General features: G+C 38.1%; 1 protein-coding gene across 3 annotated transcripts in view; it reads right to left on the bottom strand.

Moving 5' to 3' along the window:
• The window catches only part of LOC122839624 (neuropilin-2-like), a 116585-nt gene that overhangs the window by 37837 nt on the left and 59482 nt on the right, over positions 1 to 19266 (bottom strand). For all 3 annotated transcript variants that reach the window (XM_044131400.1, XM_044131401.1, XM_044131402.1), the window contains exons 8-11: positions 11329 to 11473; positions 5088 to 5263; positions 4086 to 4259; positions 2736 to 2880 (exon numbers count right to left, since the gene is read on the bottom strand). In XM_044131400.1, coding sequence (XP_043987335.1) covers positions 2736 to 2880; positions 4086 to 4259; positions 5088 to 5263; positions 11329 to 11473 — 640 coding nt within the window. The remainder of the gene's footprint in view (positions 1 to 2735; positions 2881 to 4085; positions 4260 to 5087; positions 5264 to 11328; positions 11474 to 19266) is intronic.

Below are 19266 nucleotides of genomic sequence, written 5' to 3'. Positions count from 1 at the left end.
TTGATCTTTGCAGAAATGGCTGCTGATTGCTTATGATTTGCATCAGATGCAATCGTAAACAAGACATATGGACAAAAATAGGCTGTTTGACTTCTTGTATTTTCACAAAAGGCATAATGTTTTCTTAAAAAAACAATTTTTATAATTGTTTTTTAATGTGAGCTTATCTGTTTGCACTTTAAGGAATTTATTCACTAGAAATTAAGGAAAATTAGTGTTGAAAAAGAAAGAAATGGCTATAATAGTTAAAAGCAGAATTGATTGGTTTTAATTTCCCAGTGAAATGGGAAACCTACAATTATGTCCTCACTAATAGCAAATAAAATATCTGCGAATGCCTTTATTATTATTTTTAGGTGTTTTTCTCTCACTGGCAATGTCATCAGATGCTATTTATTGATACAACTGATAAAAATGTGTGAAAAATAAGTACTTAATCTAGTTGGATTCTTCTGAAATTGTTAGTTAAATCATGGTCCTGTAATAACTCATGAACCTTTAAAAATGATTTTTACACAATAAATGTGACCAGAACCATGTTGTCTGCAAAACAAGCAGAGTGTTCTCCTGTTCTTCCAGTGTCCCCATCACAAGCAGCCTACTGGTTGGGTCTGACACATCTGGGATATATTGCTCCCTTTGGGCACTTTCTCTCACTCAGCATACACACACAAGTTCAGAAATACACAACTGTATCCGTCTGCTGAAACCAACAGCCCCAATCGTGTCCACTGGGAGCAGGTACGTGTGGTTTTCTGTTCATGTCTTCACCTGTCACATGTCACAACGGGACTAAAGTAGTATAATCAGAGGCAACAAAAACCAGAGGCAAGTCACACCAACAGCATTTTTAGAGGAGCAATGGATGGCAAGTTAATCTCTGACTATTTTATACAACAGCACAGGACATTAAGAAGAAAAATTTTTTACAGATTTACTGATAAACTATCCATTGTCTCTGGTTCATTTGCTGAAGAATTTATGTAGCACATTGCTATTGTGCAAGTTAGTCCATAAATGTAGGAGCATTGGTACAATGGCTTGCTTTATTTCTTAAAATGATTGTGCAGCCGGGAGAAGTATTGCTTGCCACAGCTAAAGTGGTCCATACAGCATTGGTGCATTATAATAAATTGTACTTTCACAGCTCAGTAAAGTAACATGTAGATTGATGGCACACATTCATCACTGTGCTAAATCACCTCTCCTTCCACACTAATCCTAAAGTAGAAGAATATTTTAAGCTAAGTAAGAAAAATCCAGATTTTTTTTTTAGTTCAAACAGCTCTGATTATGGACTGAATAGTATAGCTCAGCAACTTTACTGCACCAAATCCATTGCTACACATAGGAACATGTTACCAACCAAATGGGCTGTGAGCACAATGAATTACGCAGCTGGCAGCAGTGAGTAAATGTCCTCTGACCTAGACGCTTTAATCCCTGTCCAGACATGTTGAAAAGCCTCCTATGGAGTTAGATTATTAACTTTAACCACAAAATATATAGAAGATGAATGGGAGACAGAGACCTGTACTAATGACTGATCCTTTGTGCCATAAAGTAACAGATGCAACACTTCACACAATGGAAAATGAAAATAAATGTTTTGAAATACAGTCTGCTGTTCTTTAAATGGAGCTTGTCTAATCTTACACTTTAATAAAGATTAAAGATGATAAATTCAAAATGGAGTATTTCCAACACTTGCAAAGGATCTAATTACTCTTCACGGTTAGTCTGTACAAGTCAGAAACATAACCGCCATCTTCATCTTTTAGATCAAATTAATGGTCATTACACTCAAGCAGTTACAGTAAAAGAATTAAATCTTTTTTTTGGAATATAATCTGTTATTTACATTTACAGTCTGTGTAAATATCTTTATTGGCACTAAAGAAATCAAACCCCTCTAAAGATTGCTAACCAGCTTTTATGTTCCCACTAGTGTCATGTTGATTTATCTTTAGTGATGAGATCCAAGTCTGTCAGGTTAGAAAAGTTCTGGCCATCACCCTGATCATTATTCATTCTTCATATTTTCTATTGCTAGGGTGCCCAAGCTCAGACTTCAAGAGTTACTATTTTGCAATGTAGAGATGCATCGTATCTCCGACACATCTGAATAAAATTGCTGAATTCCCTCATCAGCATGTCATTTAGTGCTGCAGAGGCCTGGTACCGAGCCATTCATTTGATTTAGGTTCATTAGAGAAATGACTGGACTTCGGCACCCCTGCTCTACAGGATTCAAGTCGGACTCTGACGGGGCAACTCCAAAAGATTAATGTGACCTCAAGGCAGAAAAAACATGCTAGCAAAGTTAAAAGATTGTGTTTAACCCACAGTTGAGACACATATAAATGATTTTGCTGAACTTTATTTTTACTCATTGACAAGTTCATCAAAAAATGAATGGCTATTTGAAAAAAAACCTGGTCAAATAAAATACAACTCATCTAATTGTGACTACTTTGTTAAAAATATATATTTCTGCAGTTTGGATATTGGCACTATTTTCAAGTTTCTCCTACAAATCTGGGCACTGACAGGTGCTAATTCTGAGCTGCAACCAGACCCCAAACTAAGGGTCTCAAATTTCAGTCCCTGAGGTCCTGTGTATTGTAAGTATAGGTGCACTTCATATAGAAGTTGCAGGAAACAGGCCACGGAGGACTGAAGCCTGACCTAAACAGTAAAGGGCTGTAAATCATGCTCTGTGTGTGAACTCTTACCCGGCAGGTCACATCCGAGAACCTCCATCCTCATGCCGATCCCAGCAGGTGACCATCGCTCTGGAAAAACTCTGATGTGCTGTGCAACAATCTCGTCAAACCGCCGAACTTCTGGAGTATCGTAGTGGCTGTTCCCTTCAAATATCTGATTAAGCAGATGGAAAGTCATTAAATTTTTATAGTAGATTAGAAACGTTATTGTCCAAAGAAGTATCAAATCAGATTGTGTTTGGGGGCACCAATTTAGTTTTTTTTTTTTTTTTTAACCCTCCAGGGGTTCTTTTGTGGGCTCTAGTGTCTCTTATATGAAAGTAGGCTGACAGGAAAGGGGGAAGGAGAGGGGATAAGACATGCAGCAAATATCGTCAGGTCCAGGAGTCGAACCTGCGGCAGCCACGTCGAAGACTCAAGGCCTCCAAACATGGGTCGCTCTATCCCCTACGACACCACGGCACGCCCCAAGGGGTGCCAATTTCTGACAATACTCACAAAAAACTAAAGTGGATGGCAGTAAATTACCATCTCTTTTTTAAGTCTCACTGTCAAAGAAAGAGTAAGACTGTCTGAAGTCATGCAGCACAGCTAATCAGCATTGTTTCTCTTCTCAATGTGACATGTGTCATAGAAAATAACAAGTGTGTTGCTTTGGATTTTCAAATATTCTTTGAGGCAGCAGCCTCTGGCAAAGGAAAAGAAAAGAAAAAAGATGAGGATTTATTACAAACCTAGAGCTAGACGAGACTAGACAAGACTAAGAATGGTTTCATGGATTAAGCTGTATATTCTGTCTTTAAGATTTCTAAACTAAAAGAAAAAAAACCCTCTGATGATTTTCCCAGGATGCTCATTTAAAACGACAGGCAGATGAGAGAGAACAGGATTTTTAACATCAGTAGAAAATCCCGACACTCAGTAGTGCTATTAAAGCGTTTTAAGACAGACTCAGAAAGGAGAATGAAGAGCCCTGTCTCACGGTGCGTTAGACTGCCAGCAGTGTTGAGTAGTGATGCAGAAAAGACATTTTTAATTAACACCCATGAGAGACAAATAGGGAATGAGCGAACAAGTGGATGAGAGACAGAAAGAGTGAAGGAAAAAAGGCATAGAGGCAGAGACAGAAACAAGAGGGCTGAGGTGATTAAATGCAATTATTTTCAGAGGGGATGCTGGAATAAAACTGTTTTTTTTCCCTGCTGAACAAAAAAAACAATAATGAGAAAGCGGACAGAAAGGAAAAAGAAGAGGAGAATCTGTGGGAGATTTATGAGGGATGGGGAAAGAAAGTGACCGCAGAAGAAAGATCATTAATTTTGCATGCATCTGTGCATGATAATGTGCATTTTTATTTACCTTAGCAAAGCCAGTTTTGCTGTCAATGACGTAGCTCCAGTCTTTGCCATTCAAGCTGTGAGCTAGCTTGTACTTCCTCACGAAAGCTCTGTTGTCAGCGCTTGTGCTGCCCTCCAGGCCTCTTGCCCCCTGAGTTATTATGCCTCGGACCGTCTTGAGCACACCTAGATCCACCTGCAATACAAACAAAGTAAGATGTCTCATCAGTTTATTTAGTGGACATCATTAATCATTTTCATGATATTAGTAAAAACAGATGGTGCCCACTGGATAGATCAGTAACTTAAAGAAGGTGTAAGTACAAATGAAAATATGATCAAAATGTTTGGTTTTAACCTACTTTCATATGCGTAGTATTTTACATATAAAAATGTATATTCAGAGATATCAGAACAGCCAAAAAAGACAACCAGGAGAGCCACAACTTCCTTTTTAGGTGGTATTCATCCAGGACATTTGCTGTTTTTTGTGAAAACTTTATGTTATTGTCAAATGTTATTTTTGAATGTAAATGTATGTGGATGACACAGTGATTTCCACACAAAATATGCAAGAAACATCCTGATTTAAAACAAATTCAGGACACACTTTATTTCTTAGGAAGTGGAAAAGGTAAAAAAGAAAAACACAAAAACAAAATGGTGTCCAAAATTTGGAATATTGCCAAATATTATATTGCATTACACTGTTTATGTGTGGGGGTATTATCAGGTGTAGCTTTATAACACCAGAACATTTTGTTATCTGCCTTATTAGACTATTTCATGCATTATTAATGTATTTTTAAAGTCTAAACTAAAAGTTAAAACAATGTCAATTAAACATCATGTCAGAATTCACCTGAAAAGGATTCCATTTTAAAAGATATTTTACAAATTAGCTCGGCAGCATCACGTCTACTGACAAACTGAGGAGCAAAACTGTGGACTGAATCAAAAATTAGTGAGTGAAAGCGCTTGTTCTTGCATACATGCATTGTTCTTCAAAGTTAAAGTCACAAACCTGTAGCCACTCCTCTCCAGCTATGGGTTGTGTCGGGTTAGGAAACCAACCCGACCTGCTGGCGACCAGTCTGGCCGCCCCCATTGAGCCGTGGATGTCCCTCATGGAGGATGCCGAAATCTGGGAGTCAGGGAGAAGCCCAGACAGCATGCCCTGCAGCTCTGAGCAGGGAGCATCTGAACAGGAAACAGAGAGACAGAATATCTTAAGTATAAAACCCACATTTTGACAGTCAGAAAAGTATATTTTGTTCCAGAGGGCCAGATGAACTTAATGTTTAGCAGTAATGAAGCTATTGCTGGAGTCATAAAAAAATCTGTCAATAATTACACAACATTCAAGATGGAGTCACATTTCAAGGTACTGTAAACTTGTAGCTGTTTATTTTTCACTATGCAGAGTGATTTACAATAGAAATAGTTGCTTAATGAAAACTTTAAATAGACAACATGATCCACCAATTAGTTAGCTTGTAAAGTCAGGCCTGAAGACTGGCCAGAGTTTAAGCACTGAGAGGAAATAAAATGCTGATAGATTTTATGGTTTCAAAGTCTAGATCTCATCGCTATGCACCCTTTCAAATAGAAAGCATTTCACCACCTTCCTAAAATACTGACCCAAGTAATTTTTTTTGCCAAAAAAATTTTTTCCCTAAATAATCTTTTGGCAAAAAATGTATTACACCATTATTTTAAGGGATGAAATTTTGTTATTGTCTACCTGCAATATAATATTCTGTAATGTTGAGCAATAGGTCCCCATTTTTGTAAAACAAATGAAAAAACTAAAACTTGAACATGAACTTAGGTTTACCTACAGCTGATGACAGAGTTGAGTACAATAGCAACACTGCATCCAAAAAAACCAGACAGTGAGAACAAGTCTCATTGAAGCACTAAGTCAGACTGTCATGCAGATTTGGAAATTTGATGAGTAGTGATGAGGACACATGAGACATAGACTGGAAGGTCCATCTGCTGAAAGCTGAGGTTTGGAAATGTGCTGGGCAAACTGCTGGCCAGCTGCTTAAAGTCTTTTCCTCTCTATTCTTTTCCATAATACGATGTGCTTTAGAATAGAGGCTGGGACACCGACAGCAATAGTAGCCAGATTGTTCTGGCTAGGTTTGATTTTACACAAAACCTTTTGTTTTTAGGAGACAATGGAGAAAATTTTATAAAATACCTCCAGCTTTGCAAGCTTTTCCCTGCTTATGGTAATTCTCAGGAATACTATAACAAATATTTACACCCCTGGGAGGTACACTTGTTGATAAGAAAAGGATGTGATTTTGGTTTTTATCAACTACATCAGTGATCTATAATATAATATAACATTTGTAGCAGTGCTGGTAGTTAGCTTCTCAAGAAGCTCAGAGTAAAATAAATCAACCTGCCTAATTTTGCATGTCTATCATACTTAATAGATTGCCATTGTTCCCTTCCACTTAGATTAGTGATAGTGGATTTTGACATCTGGATTTCGGTGACATATTCTTTTTATGAGCAAATAAAAATGTTAAACATCTATTTACTTTTACTTTTGTTGATGAAATACAGCTTTTCACCATTTCTTTTACTTTTTATAATTAAGCATTCATTAACTGCCTTAAAAAAGTTCAATGCAATGATAGTTATCAGTTGAACTAATCAAAAAACAGGTCATGCATCAGTTTCACTTTTAGTTTGAAGCATCGGGAACTTCATCAGTAAAGACTATACAGAATAGTATAATGTGATATCAAACAACGTTGTAACTGGGTCATTACAGCGATAATTACACTGCAGTTTCATCAGTTCAGCAGAAGTGGTGCAGATGTGTAGCATAAATCAATGAACAGCAGAGTAAAGTGAAGGTAAAAATACATGGGGGTGCAAAATATTGTGATGATTGTATAATATTAGGTGATCCTGACCCTGTTAATGGTCAAAGTCCTCATAATAACATTCTAAAGAGCTTCCACCTAATCATAATTATGGACCTGAGGTAATTAAGAGTCAATGTTAGGGCAATGTAGGAGAAAACATATCTTGTTTGATCCTGAAAGGATTTGTTACGACATCAGCTGATGTGTTACACACCAGTGCCTCTTCCTACTGTTTTCCCTTCACCCTGTTTCATTATTTTCCCATCCTGCGGCTGAAAAGTTGACATAACTTTAACTGAGCAGTCAAAAAGGGATCCTGTGTGGGGAATTGAGCCGGAGCTCTCCAAAATGGAAAGAAAAGCTAAATGAAAGCATGCTGCAGATCAAAGCGGTGCTGTTTATTACTGAGACAAATGAGTTTTAATCTAATAAGCCTCAAAAATATAGCACTGTGATGAATAATGATAGAAAACAAAGTGAACCAAACAATGTGACCACTTCTGTTTGAAGATATACTAGGAGAATATGGGCTCATAACAAAAAAGGAGAGATTTAAACAACTATAAGAGGAAAATATAGGACAAAGGAGAAATAAATGGACAAAAGGTCAAGAAGAGGGATGAAATGACAGACCAGTGAGTGAATAGAAAAGTAGAGAGGGATGGAGACGAAGAGAAAGAAAGGGGTGACAGTGATTGATGGTGACATTCTTCAAGTCTTTGAGGAAATGAATGTTTAATGCAGTGACGTTTGCGACAGTGCCTCTATATGGTAAATAATTCATCAACAACAAACAGCGACAGGCTTCCTGAAGCTCTGCAACATTCAGCAAAGCTTATTAGCCGTAGGTTTATTATCGTGTAGTTTTATATGTGCTGTTTCTGAGCCTCAGCCGCTGGTCCTTTTTTAAATCAGGAGTGCAGTGGGAGTCGACAAGAATATCATCTCCTCTCATCCCAGCAAAAACAGGCAGATGTAACACACCAGTATGAGAGCTCTTAAATTCACACACTTACACAAACCAATACGCACACAACAGCAAAAAACAGTCAAGGTCTCACACAGGCAACCAACATATGCTCTGATGTTTCACCCACACATGGAGCTTTGTTCCCTGATAACCAGCTACTGCTACAGCCAACGGAGCTCTACCTGACTGGACACGAGCGCCTTGCAGGCCTGGTGAGAGAAATAATAACCGGTACTGAAAAGAAGTGATTGATAAAGAGCTGCGGTGCTGAAATAAAATGGGATTAAGGTGAGGAAAGAGCCACTGAAGGAGGCAGGCATCAGAAAGATTTAAGGAAGGCGAGGCGGAGAGAAGCAAATGAGAGAGGGCTGGAGAAAAACGGGAATGGAAGCTGTCAGCAAAGGCAAAAGAAGGACAGAGGGAGGGAAGCCAGAATGAGGAGGTAGGGAAAAAAAAAACACAGAGACATTGAAGAGAGATGGGTGAGAGAGAAGCAGAGCAGGAGACATAAAAGTGTGATTTAAGTTAATGACATGTCACTGACTGACTGCTTTATTTCTGTCTTTATAGGCCTGTGTAGGGCATTATCACATAGTGGAAGTGTGTTCAAGTGTGTGCTTCTCTGCATGTCTATGAGCAGAAACATAATGTCTGCTAGCAGATATGTTAGGTTATAAAAGTAGAGAAAAATACATCTTACTGCAGCAGAACAGGCTGTTTTGCAGATGTGTACCTCCCAACTATCAAACCCTGTCACTCATTACAAAAGCACAGCTAGGGTTAAGCTGTCAAGATGTTGCATTTAGTGCTCAGCAAACTTATTTATAACTTTTAAACTTTTTTCACATTTTGTCACATTAAAACAACAAACTGACGTATTTTATTTGGTGTGCATTTGTTTTCAGCAGCCCTGGGACAATTTATTTTCAACCCGCCTGATGGTGCTTTTGCATCTGCAAGTGTTTTAAGGGCATTTTTCTGCCAATGTTTCTAGAGACTGAATGTTTGCCCATTTCACTTTATAAAATACTCCAGGCTTAGTCGCAATGGATGAAGAACATCTGTGAACAGAAATGATTAAGTCCTGCCGCAGATGTTCATTTGGATTTAAGTTTGGACTTTAACTGGGCCATTTCAACACACAGATTTGCTTTGATCTAAACTGTCTATGTGTTTAGGGTCACTGTCCTGCTGGAAGGTGAACCTACTCTCACCTTTAGTTTAGGCTGGTTTTTTACAACTTAACAACTACCTACCCAAGTCATTTGCTGATGCTGTCAATCCTCTAATGTTCTCTAATAAAATCATAAGGCTTTGGAGAACAGCTGCAATAAATTATACAGAGTATGCAATATATATTTTTGTTTCATACAATTTTGTACAACTTTGTGCTTTTCTATGAAATTCAAGTGCAATCTATTGAGTTCTGTGTTTTTAATGGAAAACTAAGTGGAAAAGGTTGAAGGTGTGTGGAAAATTTTGCAGGACTCAGCTGCTTAGCTCCATGATTGACTGCCAAAAGCCACAGAAATGGGAAATGGGCGCATGAAAATAACCTGAAAAAAGTGTGTTGGATGTAATCTCGCAGCTCAAAAATGGTGCAATCTATAAGGTGATATATCATGCAATTTGAGACGTTAAAATATAGTACACAGTAGACAAGAGTGCAGGCAGGATGGTTGATAGATGGATATTTATAGATATATATTCCACCATCCTTGTCTGTCATATTGTTTTGGTGTGATTGTGATTTGTGTGGGTGCTGAAATAGCCCTCCTGGATAAAAGCATATCTGTCCCCCTCAATGGCCGCAACAATGGCACCAGGGAGAGGCCCTAACTTAATAATGATACAGCGGAGCAGACACACACGCACACACACCCAGATGGACCCAGTCAGATGACTTAAAATCCTATCTTTCACAGTTTCTCGACACACACAAACACAGACAGTATAATTAAGTTTATCTATTTATAGTATTGAGCTGATTATGCTGGTTGAAATCGTGTTTGTTTGCCAGGGCTGCAGATGAAAGCTGAGAGCCTGTTACTCTCTGATGTTATCACCCACACATGACACTCTAGTATTATTCTATTAGGACCAAGTGTGTCTCTTTGTGTGTGTGAGAGAGATCCGTGAGTGGGAGTCAGAGAAGGGGGATATGGATATGAAAGAGCGAGGGCAAGAGTGTGAGTGCACAAGAGTGGGTGTGTTGTGGAAGAGAAAAAGAGATAAAAGTACGAACTGAATTTTCATTAGATTACACTCATGAGAAGAATTTCTTCCATTTTACTTGTTCTTTCCCAGGGAATTTTTTCGGGGAAAGGTATTTCTGGTCTGACCAAACCCTCTCACCCAAACTGTGACTCGTGTTTTTACATGAATCTCACAAAAAAAATATATATATATATAACAAGATGTACAAGCTTGTTTTGTATAAAAGAACTATTTCCAGTGGCAGATCTTTTCACTTATAACAAGACATTAATCTGCTAGTTGAACTAGAACTTACTTTTATCAAGATTAAGGAATTATTTACTTACAACAACCTCCTGTGTCTTTCTTGCAAGATATTTGTGTTTTATTTCAAGTGTGCTGAGATATTTGGACTATAAACTAGAGCAAATATACTAGATTTTGTGTTTTTGCAGTGCAACGCATGAGCATCTCATGAATCGCTACACATGCTGAATTTGTATTGAAAATAATTATGAAAATTGTGTGCTGCTCTTTTTTGACATAGTAAGTTACTTTTTCCCATGATGTCACTATCTCTCTTTTTAAATCATTGAGCAACCATCTTTCAGTGCTGTAAGCACAGTCTGTGATTGAGGCTCAGTGGACAAAGAATAACCCCAGGGTTATAACACACTTTCATTTCTTATCCAGACTTTAAATTATTTTTTTTTAGAAGTAGTTTTTATAAGATTCAAGACGTTTATAAGATTCAAAACCCTATAAGTAGGCTTATAGGGTTATAATAATAATTATATTTGTTTAATGATTAAACAATACAATGTGTCAAGTTTATATCTTTGATTTAAGAGTCGAGGGACCAAAAAAGCAATGATGTGGAGCTTGATGTCACAGTGCATTGCTTGTTCTCAGTCAGAAACTCAAAACCAAAACCATCAATGAGTTTACCAAAAACTCACTCAATGATATGGCAAATTAAGATAAGTATTTCAAATCTAAATATATAAACTGTTCCAAACCTTCAGAAGAAAATATCAAATTTAGAGTTAAGTACACCATCATTGTTGCAGACAGCATCTGTGTAGCATAACATGCTATTAAGTATGGTAATGTTGTTACTGGTTCAGTAATGTGACATTTGAGTAGCATTTGAGTCATTTCAACTGACATGGCAAAATTACTACAACAGATATGCAGTCGTGCATTACCTGTAATCTGACAGCCGTAGAGCTCGAACCGCAGTGCGATGCCATTCTTCCAAGTCTGAGGTCTGATTCGAATGAAGCGTGTCAGAACCGGCTGAGGGATTCGGTTAAGAACCACGTCTGTGGCATCTGTGTTGGCATGGAATACCTGTTTGGAAAGACAATAACAGTTGTATAAGTTGATATCAATATTACACTGTAATAAAGCAAAAACATGTGCTATTGTGATAGTTCTTGGAGTCTCATTTCCAGTTTATGACTGCACTTCTTAATTAGGAGTTGTTTTAATTAAGAAAGGGGTGGGGATGAGGGAGTGGCCTGAGTCGTATTTCAACCAAAAGCAGAGAGAACTTTAATCTCCGGGGACTTTTTTCAAGCGAGCTGAAAGATTATTTCCCCCCTGTATTTTCTTCATTTCCACTCAGGTTTAGGGTCCAGGATTGATTAGTTCGATCAAATCCACTGAAGGAAAGTGTCTGTCTATTACACATTTTTACTACATGCTTTTGGATGTTTTCCAAACATAGATGGCAAATAACATGGCATTGATTCAGATTATAATATTGTTAACCGATAACTCATTTACATTGTTTTATTATCTTTTAAGAAGAGCTCGTCTCATCTGATGTCAGAGGAAACTTTACGGTTGAATGAAAAAACAAATAAAAATATGAATCTGCCAGGAGTAAGAATTGTTCTGGGTTTAACTGGACAAGGAAATGAAATGTTTCCTGTTCAGTTTTGAGATTTTAGAGATCTAAGTCATTAGTAATTTATGCCATCTTTCCATCCATACATACCCAAACTCTTAGCTTTTGCACAGTTGACTGTGAACATCTGGAGACTATGGAGGCTTGAATACGGCAACTGAACCGCATCATCTACTTATGTATTTACATTTTGAATGATGATGTTTTCATTTTATTATACTTTGCCTTTGGCATGTAACTGTATTCTTTAGAACATTGTTGTGTTTTCGTATCCTAAAATATTACCAGCAATCCACAAATCGTTAATATTCAGGACAGCAATGAGTGCTAACAAAAAAAAAAACTGTGACCCATAGTGAAAGTTCACCATCTTGGGGACCAGAATTATTTGCACTTTTTTTCAAGCTTGGCAGCATAACACCAATATAGTTCTCATGAGTTGATATAAAAGTGAGAGCCATGAGATCAGAACCCAACAAAAAAATTACAGAGCTAAAGAAAACATAATTTTCCATGAGTTACAGTGTTTCTTTTCCTTTTATTAAACACACTCTGTATAGTAAATACATAAAATGAATGGAGTCTGTTGACAAAGGGAGGATTGAGCTCAAAGGTTTACTTCCACACTCCTGTGCACAGTCTAAGGGCACGCAGTGTGTGATAAATCAAAGATGTAAGTATGTGGAGAGGAAGCCTCTTCTCACGTCCTCTTGACTCAACCACACACACGCAGGAAAACATGTTTAAATCCTCACACACACAGTGCAGAGATAAACGCCCTCTGTCACCCTTCAGTGCACAAACACACATTGCCGCGCTACATCCAGACACAATGGTCACTGCTCACACACAGACGGCTTTCCCTTTCCTTACATGTTGCCCTCAGAGTCTCAGCACACAGAAAAACATGCTGAAAACGATTTCCTCTGAAACTGTGCACATATACAGATAAAAAGGAAATTGAATGCAAGTGCACATGACCAGAAGCACCCTTTTTTGTCTCTTGACATCTCGACTTCATATCTTTGTCAATCTGACAAAGTGTCAAGTCTTTCCCCTCTCTCCTTCTCTCTCTCTCTGGCAGCCATCTCCGCTGGAAAACACAGCTGGGCTTCTGCTTTCCTGCCCTCTGCTCTGTCTGTCTCTTTGACAACTCTATCTTCCTCCATGCTTAGATGATTTACTACTGTAAATTTAAGTGGAAAAGAAAGCCTCTTCTTTGCAATGTTGCACTGCTTTTGTAAAGTATTCAAATCCATTGAAGCATTTCACATTTTGTCACATTACACAAACTTTGGCATATTTTACCGGGAATGTTTACGATAAACTATCAGACACGTTTTCAACTATGCAGCAAAAATCTGAAAAGTGTGGCCTGCAGTTTAATTTAGGCTTTTACCTTTTACAGGATCAATCATATGCTGTGATCTGTGGCTACATTCTCACAGCAGGTTTTGATGTTTAATTCAGAATTTTTGCTGAAATCAAAATTTTTTGGGTAGTAGTTTATACAAATAGTTCAATGCAACTACAATCGGACTTCTGTGCGAATGACTAGCAACCCCAAACTGTTCAGATAAGTAATAACAGATGGAGAACTTTATAGGTCAGTTTTAAAGTTTATTGAGCAATGACAGCCAATGGTGTTGTCACAAGATCATAGCAACACAAAGGAAGCTAATAAAATGAAAGCACAACTAATACTGATGGCTTTTTGCAGAACATTGACTGCAACTTCAGTAGGGAAGTCCGTTTGGATGTGTAGTCAGAGCCAGAAGTGATTGTCATTTGATGCGCTTCAGTGAAAAGACTACTTTCATAAGTTCATAATTGTAATTATCAGTCATTGGTTATGTCCAGATTTATTGCATCTGGCTTCCTCTGGTGCCGAACTATGATGCATGTTTCATATTAGAGACAAAAGTCAAATTACATGACCATTAACTATTTGATATGTGTTTGATCTAGTACCTCATCTGGAAGGGCAGATATCAGATTTTCCTTTGGGGTGATGAAAAGATTTGAATTGGACCGTTCTTCCAGGATCGCTCTTCCTATACGCTCTGACCAACTTTCTGCACCATCATGCTGCCAGCACCATGTTTTACAGGGTGTTCAGGTTAAGGCAAAGTCTTAGTTTTCTATTGCACAAACTTTAGTTTCCATCTCATCTGATGAGAGCACCTACTTTTGCTATATTTATGTGTTCCATTGTGGAAAACTACTTTCTTTCAACAGTGGCTTTCTTCTTTATGCTCACCAAATTGGTGAGTTTGATGTAAAATAGCTGTCATGTTATCAATTAAACAACAAACAGGTAGACTCTCTTAACTGCTGAAATAATGCTGGTTGCACTTAGGGGAATCAAAGTAATCCAGGAAAAAAAGCATTCCACAGTTTTATTTTTATTTGCAGAAAACCTTAAAAACTATGAATAGTTTTTTCCAATTCAGTTTTGGGATAAATCATATGGAATCCAAATAAAACCCTTTTAAGTTTGTGGTTCTAACGTGACAAAATGCAAAAACATGCAAGTCATTTGATCTTAAAAGATGCTGTTCAATTGAGCTGATGATTCAACTCAATGTGATTAATACAGAGAAAGCTGAGCTTTATTTAACTGAGCCAAAGGGCATTTAATTACTTGCTTGGTTACACATTTATAGGTGTTTTGTTTTTAGGTGTATATGCCTGTCTCTGTGTTCCAGAGTTATTATTTTCCTCCTGTTCTCCATCAGTTACACAATGGGACCCATTGGGGGGGAGAAAGGAAGACATGGATGAAGGGAGTCTATGACTGGAATGGAGCCACTGGGCCAGCTGGGTACTGAACCCGTGACCCACTGGGTGAATGCTGCAAAATCGGCCCCTGTGACCTCATGTCCCTACAAAGGCCTTCATACCGGAAACCGTGACCACCTAAATGATGGAAAATCGCCTAAAGGCCATACAAGAATTAATGGGATTGTGGTACAAGCTGTAATTACAAATGTGAGTGTGTCGGTTTGTGTGTCAATGTGTAAAAGTGTAATTATGAGGTCTCACTCTGAGGAGTTTAGAGCTGCTGGGTGCTTTCTGATTTCCCTTGGTGCACAAAGATACATTTCCTCAGCACGTGTACACAGGCTCACACACTTATATACTGTATTGAGCCATTGTGCACTTGCATGTTCATGTGAAAATCTATCCTTGTTGGTGTCCTTTACAGGCTCAACTTTCAAGTGAAGTGTGGGAGTATCAGTGAGCGTGACGGACCCCTAAGTGCTGTATACACGCTTTGCTTTGACAAGATTCTGAAGTCCCTTTTTTCTAAATTATTTGTTGTGTTCAGGGTCAACAAACAAGGTTGCAAGCAAATCTGCAACTCTGTTTTATTTAATACCACTAACTCTGAGATAACAGCTTTTTTTCTCCAACTTTCATGGGAGCAAAATTACACACATTCTTACACATGCACACATGTATACATGTATCTCCACTATAATTTAGTTAAATGTCCTTAAGAGAGTTGCACCTCAACCACAGGCTGCATGTTTGAACAGGCAGTAATTTGTAAAATTGGCTTTTTTGTATTTTACATCATGTTATAATGTCAATCCCTCACAAAAACATAGCTGGAGTGTAGCTTTGAGTCATGCATGTTTGAGAAATCCTTGCGTTTCCTGCCATTTGGCTGCCATTTGAGGTGACTAAACGCTTGCTCTCACAAAGGCCAACATATTTTCATAAAACTCCTTCAAACTAGTGGTAGCAGCAGCAACTGGCACAAATTACTCCTCAGTCCTATGCTCCTAAGAATGGTTGTAAGTGGCATAACAGAGGAGCAGTGTTGTTATGACATGCTGAAGGCGGAGTGTCAGACAGAGCAGGAGCTTCTTAAAGAGACAGAAGCCCAATTTTAAGGCATCAACTTGCAAAGTCAAATTTCTTTTCGGTCATTTTGGATAAAGCATTTTATAACAATTGAAGGTAAAATACTTACTTGACTGCGTTATAAATGCCACAATGTGCCTGGAAAATACGTAACACTTGCCCTTTAACTGTTGTTCTTGGCAGCACTGATAGAATTTCTCTATACTGGTTAGTTCTCAGGTCTTAAAAATAACTAACTGGTTGAATTTAGGGCCATTCCTGAAGCTTAGAGCTGCAGTCACACTGTGTACTATTTAACATGGCATATTAAAAAACACGTAAACCAAATTGTGCATCTGGAATTGATTGAATGGAACCAGCAGTGAAAGTTGGAGTTAGGTAATTGCCCACTACTGGCACAGACCCTCCACCCTAACCTACCCTTGCTACACTACTGAAATGATGTTGGGATGGGACCATCAACACCAAGAAAAACAAGCATGAGAAAGTGGAGTAAACCAAAGACTCAGAGTATAGCTAAAGACAGCATGACAAGGAAGCAACAATAAAAGTGGCTGCAACAAATACCTGGAGAAACATTGGCTATCTCAGGCTTGTTCATATCTACATCTGCTAATCAGCTTAAGTGCAAGGGTTCTACCTGGGTTGGCCCTCCATCAGTCCAGGGAGATTTACTGCAACAATTATTATTTTTAAAATATTTGATACATATAATGTAATAAGTGTATCAGGACAAAAAATCCACGAGTAAAGAGAAATCAGATAACATCTGTCTATGGGATCCATATGGGAAAACAATGAACTATTAATTGGGCCTCAAAGGGGATAATAAAATGTTGATTTTTTTAAATTAATTTAATGCACAGAAGTGGGACCCAGGAGTTTTAATACGTCTCACAATTAGAACTGAACTTCAATGTCAAAAACAAAGCAATATTAGATTCTGCAAAATGTTCAGAGCAACTACCAGAAACTCAAATGCAACTATATAGTAAAAGTGATATGATGAAAATAATTCAGTAAGATGGAAATTATATTTTAATTTGTTGTAAAACTTAAGAAATCCAGTTGCATATGTCATATGTTACGCTGCTGTGAGATTTACTACAGGTGTTTATCTTTGCTCACTAAAAGGAAAAAAAACAGTTTTTTTCTGTGCTAACTCCCAGGTTGGATTTAGAATCCACAGAGAGGAGATGTAATAAGATATGGAGCATCCCTGGGGGTCTTAACTCCTAAATTCACTTTTAAGAGGTTCTTCCTAGAAGGCATCTGTAACAATTAGCTGATGAACTGCACCTGTGACCTGGCTCTGGTTGTTAACTGCCTGTGCACGTCTGTCTGCATTTGTTAAGTATCCATGTTTTGAAAAAAAGGGGCGAGGTAAGCTGACACCTGGAAGGTAAGCAGATGCTAACCTACCAAACCTTGCATATTTATCAACACCAACTTAACTTGTACTTTTACTTCCAGTCAAATCCACAAAATCCAGTCAAATTCACAAAATCTAATTTATCTTATTGAAAATTTACGTTGTACCAAAACAAATTGGTACAATCAGTGCAAACAGAATCTTGGAAACATAAGAAACAAATGACAGGTCAGAAAGAAAGCTAGGCTAGATTATCAAACAATATGACAATCCTTAAACATCTCACTTAGAATTGTTCCATTCATCATTCAAAATGTGAAAGTATGGCACAACGGCAAAACTACCAAAACATTTCAATCTACCTAAAGGCCGAGAAGGAGAGAAGCTCTGCAACAAGAAAAACTATTTGTGGTTCACATCGCAGCCTGGTCTTTATGGAAGAATGGGGAAAAAAATAGTTTAAGGAAAGCTTTACAAGGCAGCTTGTTTCAACAAGCCATTCAGCATTCAGAGTAAACACATGGAAGAAGGTGTTTTAGTCGGATAAGAACAAAATAGATTTTTTTCTGACCTACAGGCAAAATGTTGTGCTTAAGAATGGCTCATGCCATGTTTTCAAATGGCCCTAAGTGTAATTGAGAATTTGCTGGTCACAGATACTCACCATAAGCAATTTTTCAAAGATAAATGGGCAAAAATTTCAGTATTTTTGTGCAAAGCTTACAAACATACACCTAAAAACATATGGGTGTTAAGACAAAGTATCAATACAAGATGTAATACAAATGAATGATCACGTGATGAATTTTTATTTAACAAATCTAAAAACCTACATATATCTATTCAAACTTTAAAAAATCAGAGTAAAAAAAACATTGAAGTTTGAGACAAAACATGAGTAACATTAAGATGTGTGAAGACTTGCAAGGTGCTGTATGTTCAGGATATTTAATTGTATTTTGCAAACTAATTAGATTAAGTGGAGGAAACTAAAGTGAGAAATGGATATGTTCATCTAGGCTATACTGAATTACAGGTGAATGTGTGTGTCAGGAGCCTGTAGGGCCACAGTCATTCTGCCAGAGTCGACCCACAGAGACCTGCTGAATTATGCAAATGTCCGTGCTGACTCTGCTCTCTACGTAGGCGTGTGTGTGTATGTGTGTGAGCGCATCAAGTTATAAAATAGTAAAATGCCTCCCACATCTCCTCCCATTTCCTCACACCAGGACAAATATGCACTTCAGGGACTTCATGGAGGTTACCTCTGTGACAGCTACATCCAGGTGTGTGTGGGGGGGTTGGGGTGTGTGTGTGTGTGTGTGTGACAAGTCTCCAAGTCAAAATTACAGTTGGCACCTTTGTAATATCTCCCTTTGTCTTGTTTCTCTCTTCTGGTCTCAGCTTTTCTGTCTTCATTTGTCACTGATTCATCTCTTCACTTCTTTCTGCTTCTCCCTCACCTCCCAACCTTCCTCCCTTCACTCTGTCGTTTTATTTTCTTTCCTCCTCCTGACATGCTTCCAGGCTGTGTTGCTTGCTGAGACCTCCAATTTATCCTGAGGGATTTGTGGTCAACACCCCTGTCTGCTATTCTCATTATTCCCGCTCTCCTTCTTGCCTCAATTCATCCATCCATCTCTCTCTCTTTTGCTCTGTGATTCCCTTATGAACACTTCTTCCCGCTGTCAGCCTGTTCCCTTCACTCACCTCTTCCCCTCTGAACCTCGTTTTTCTCCCTCTGGCTTCCAGCTCTCTTCCGCCCTCTTCACAGCTCATTCTTTCTATCAGTTTAATGCTTGACAACCTAACATTTTGCACTTTGTTTCCTTTCTGTTTTCCAAATATTGTTCATGTTTTTCATTTCAGAGTACCTCCTGCTCCTTTCTCATGTTGCATTCCTTCATCCACTTTTGTTCCTCTTGAATAAAGCTTTTTTTTTTTTTTATATATGACTTGGCTTGGTTCCAGTGGTGCAATGACCAC

This window comes from Gambusia affinis, linkage group LG11 (genome assembly GCF_019740435.1).
Source record: "Gambusia affinis linkage group LG11, SWU_Gaff_1.0, whole genome shotgun sequence".
In the NCBI taxonomy this organism is placed as follows: domain Eukaryota; kingdom Metazoa; phylum Chordata; class Actinopteri; order Cyprinodontiformes; family Poeciliidae; genus Gambusia; species Gambusia affinis.
The sequence above is the reverse complement of the archived record's forward strand: the minus strand, read 5'-3'. Positions and strand labels throughout refer to the sequence as shown.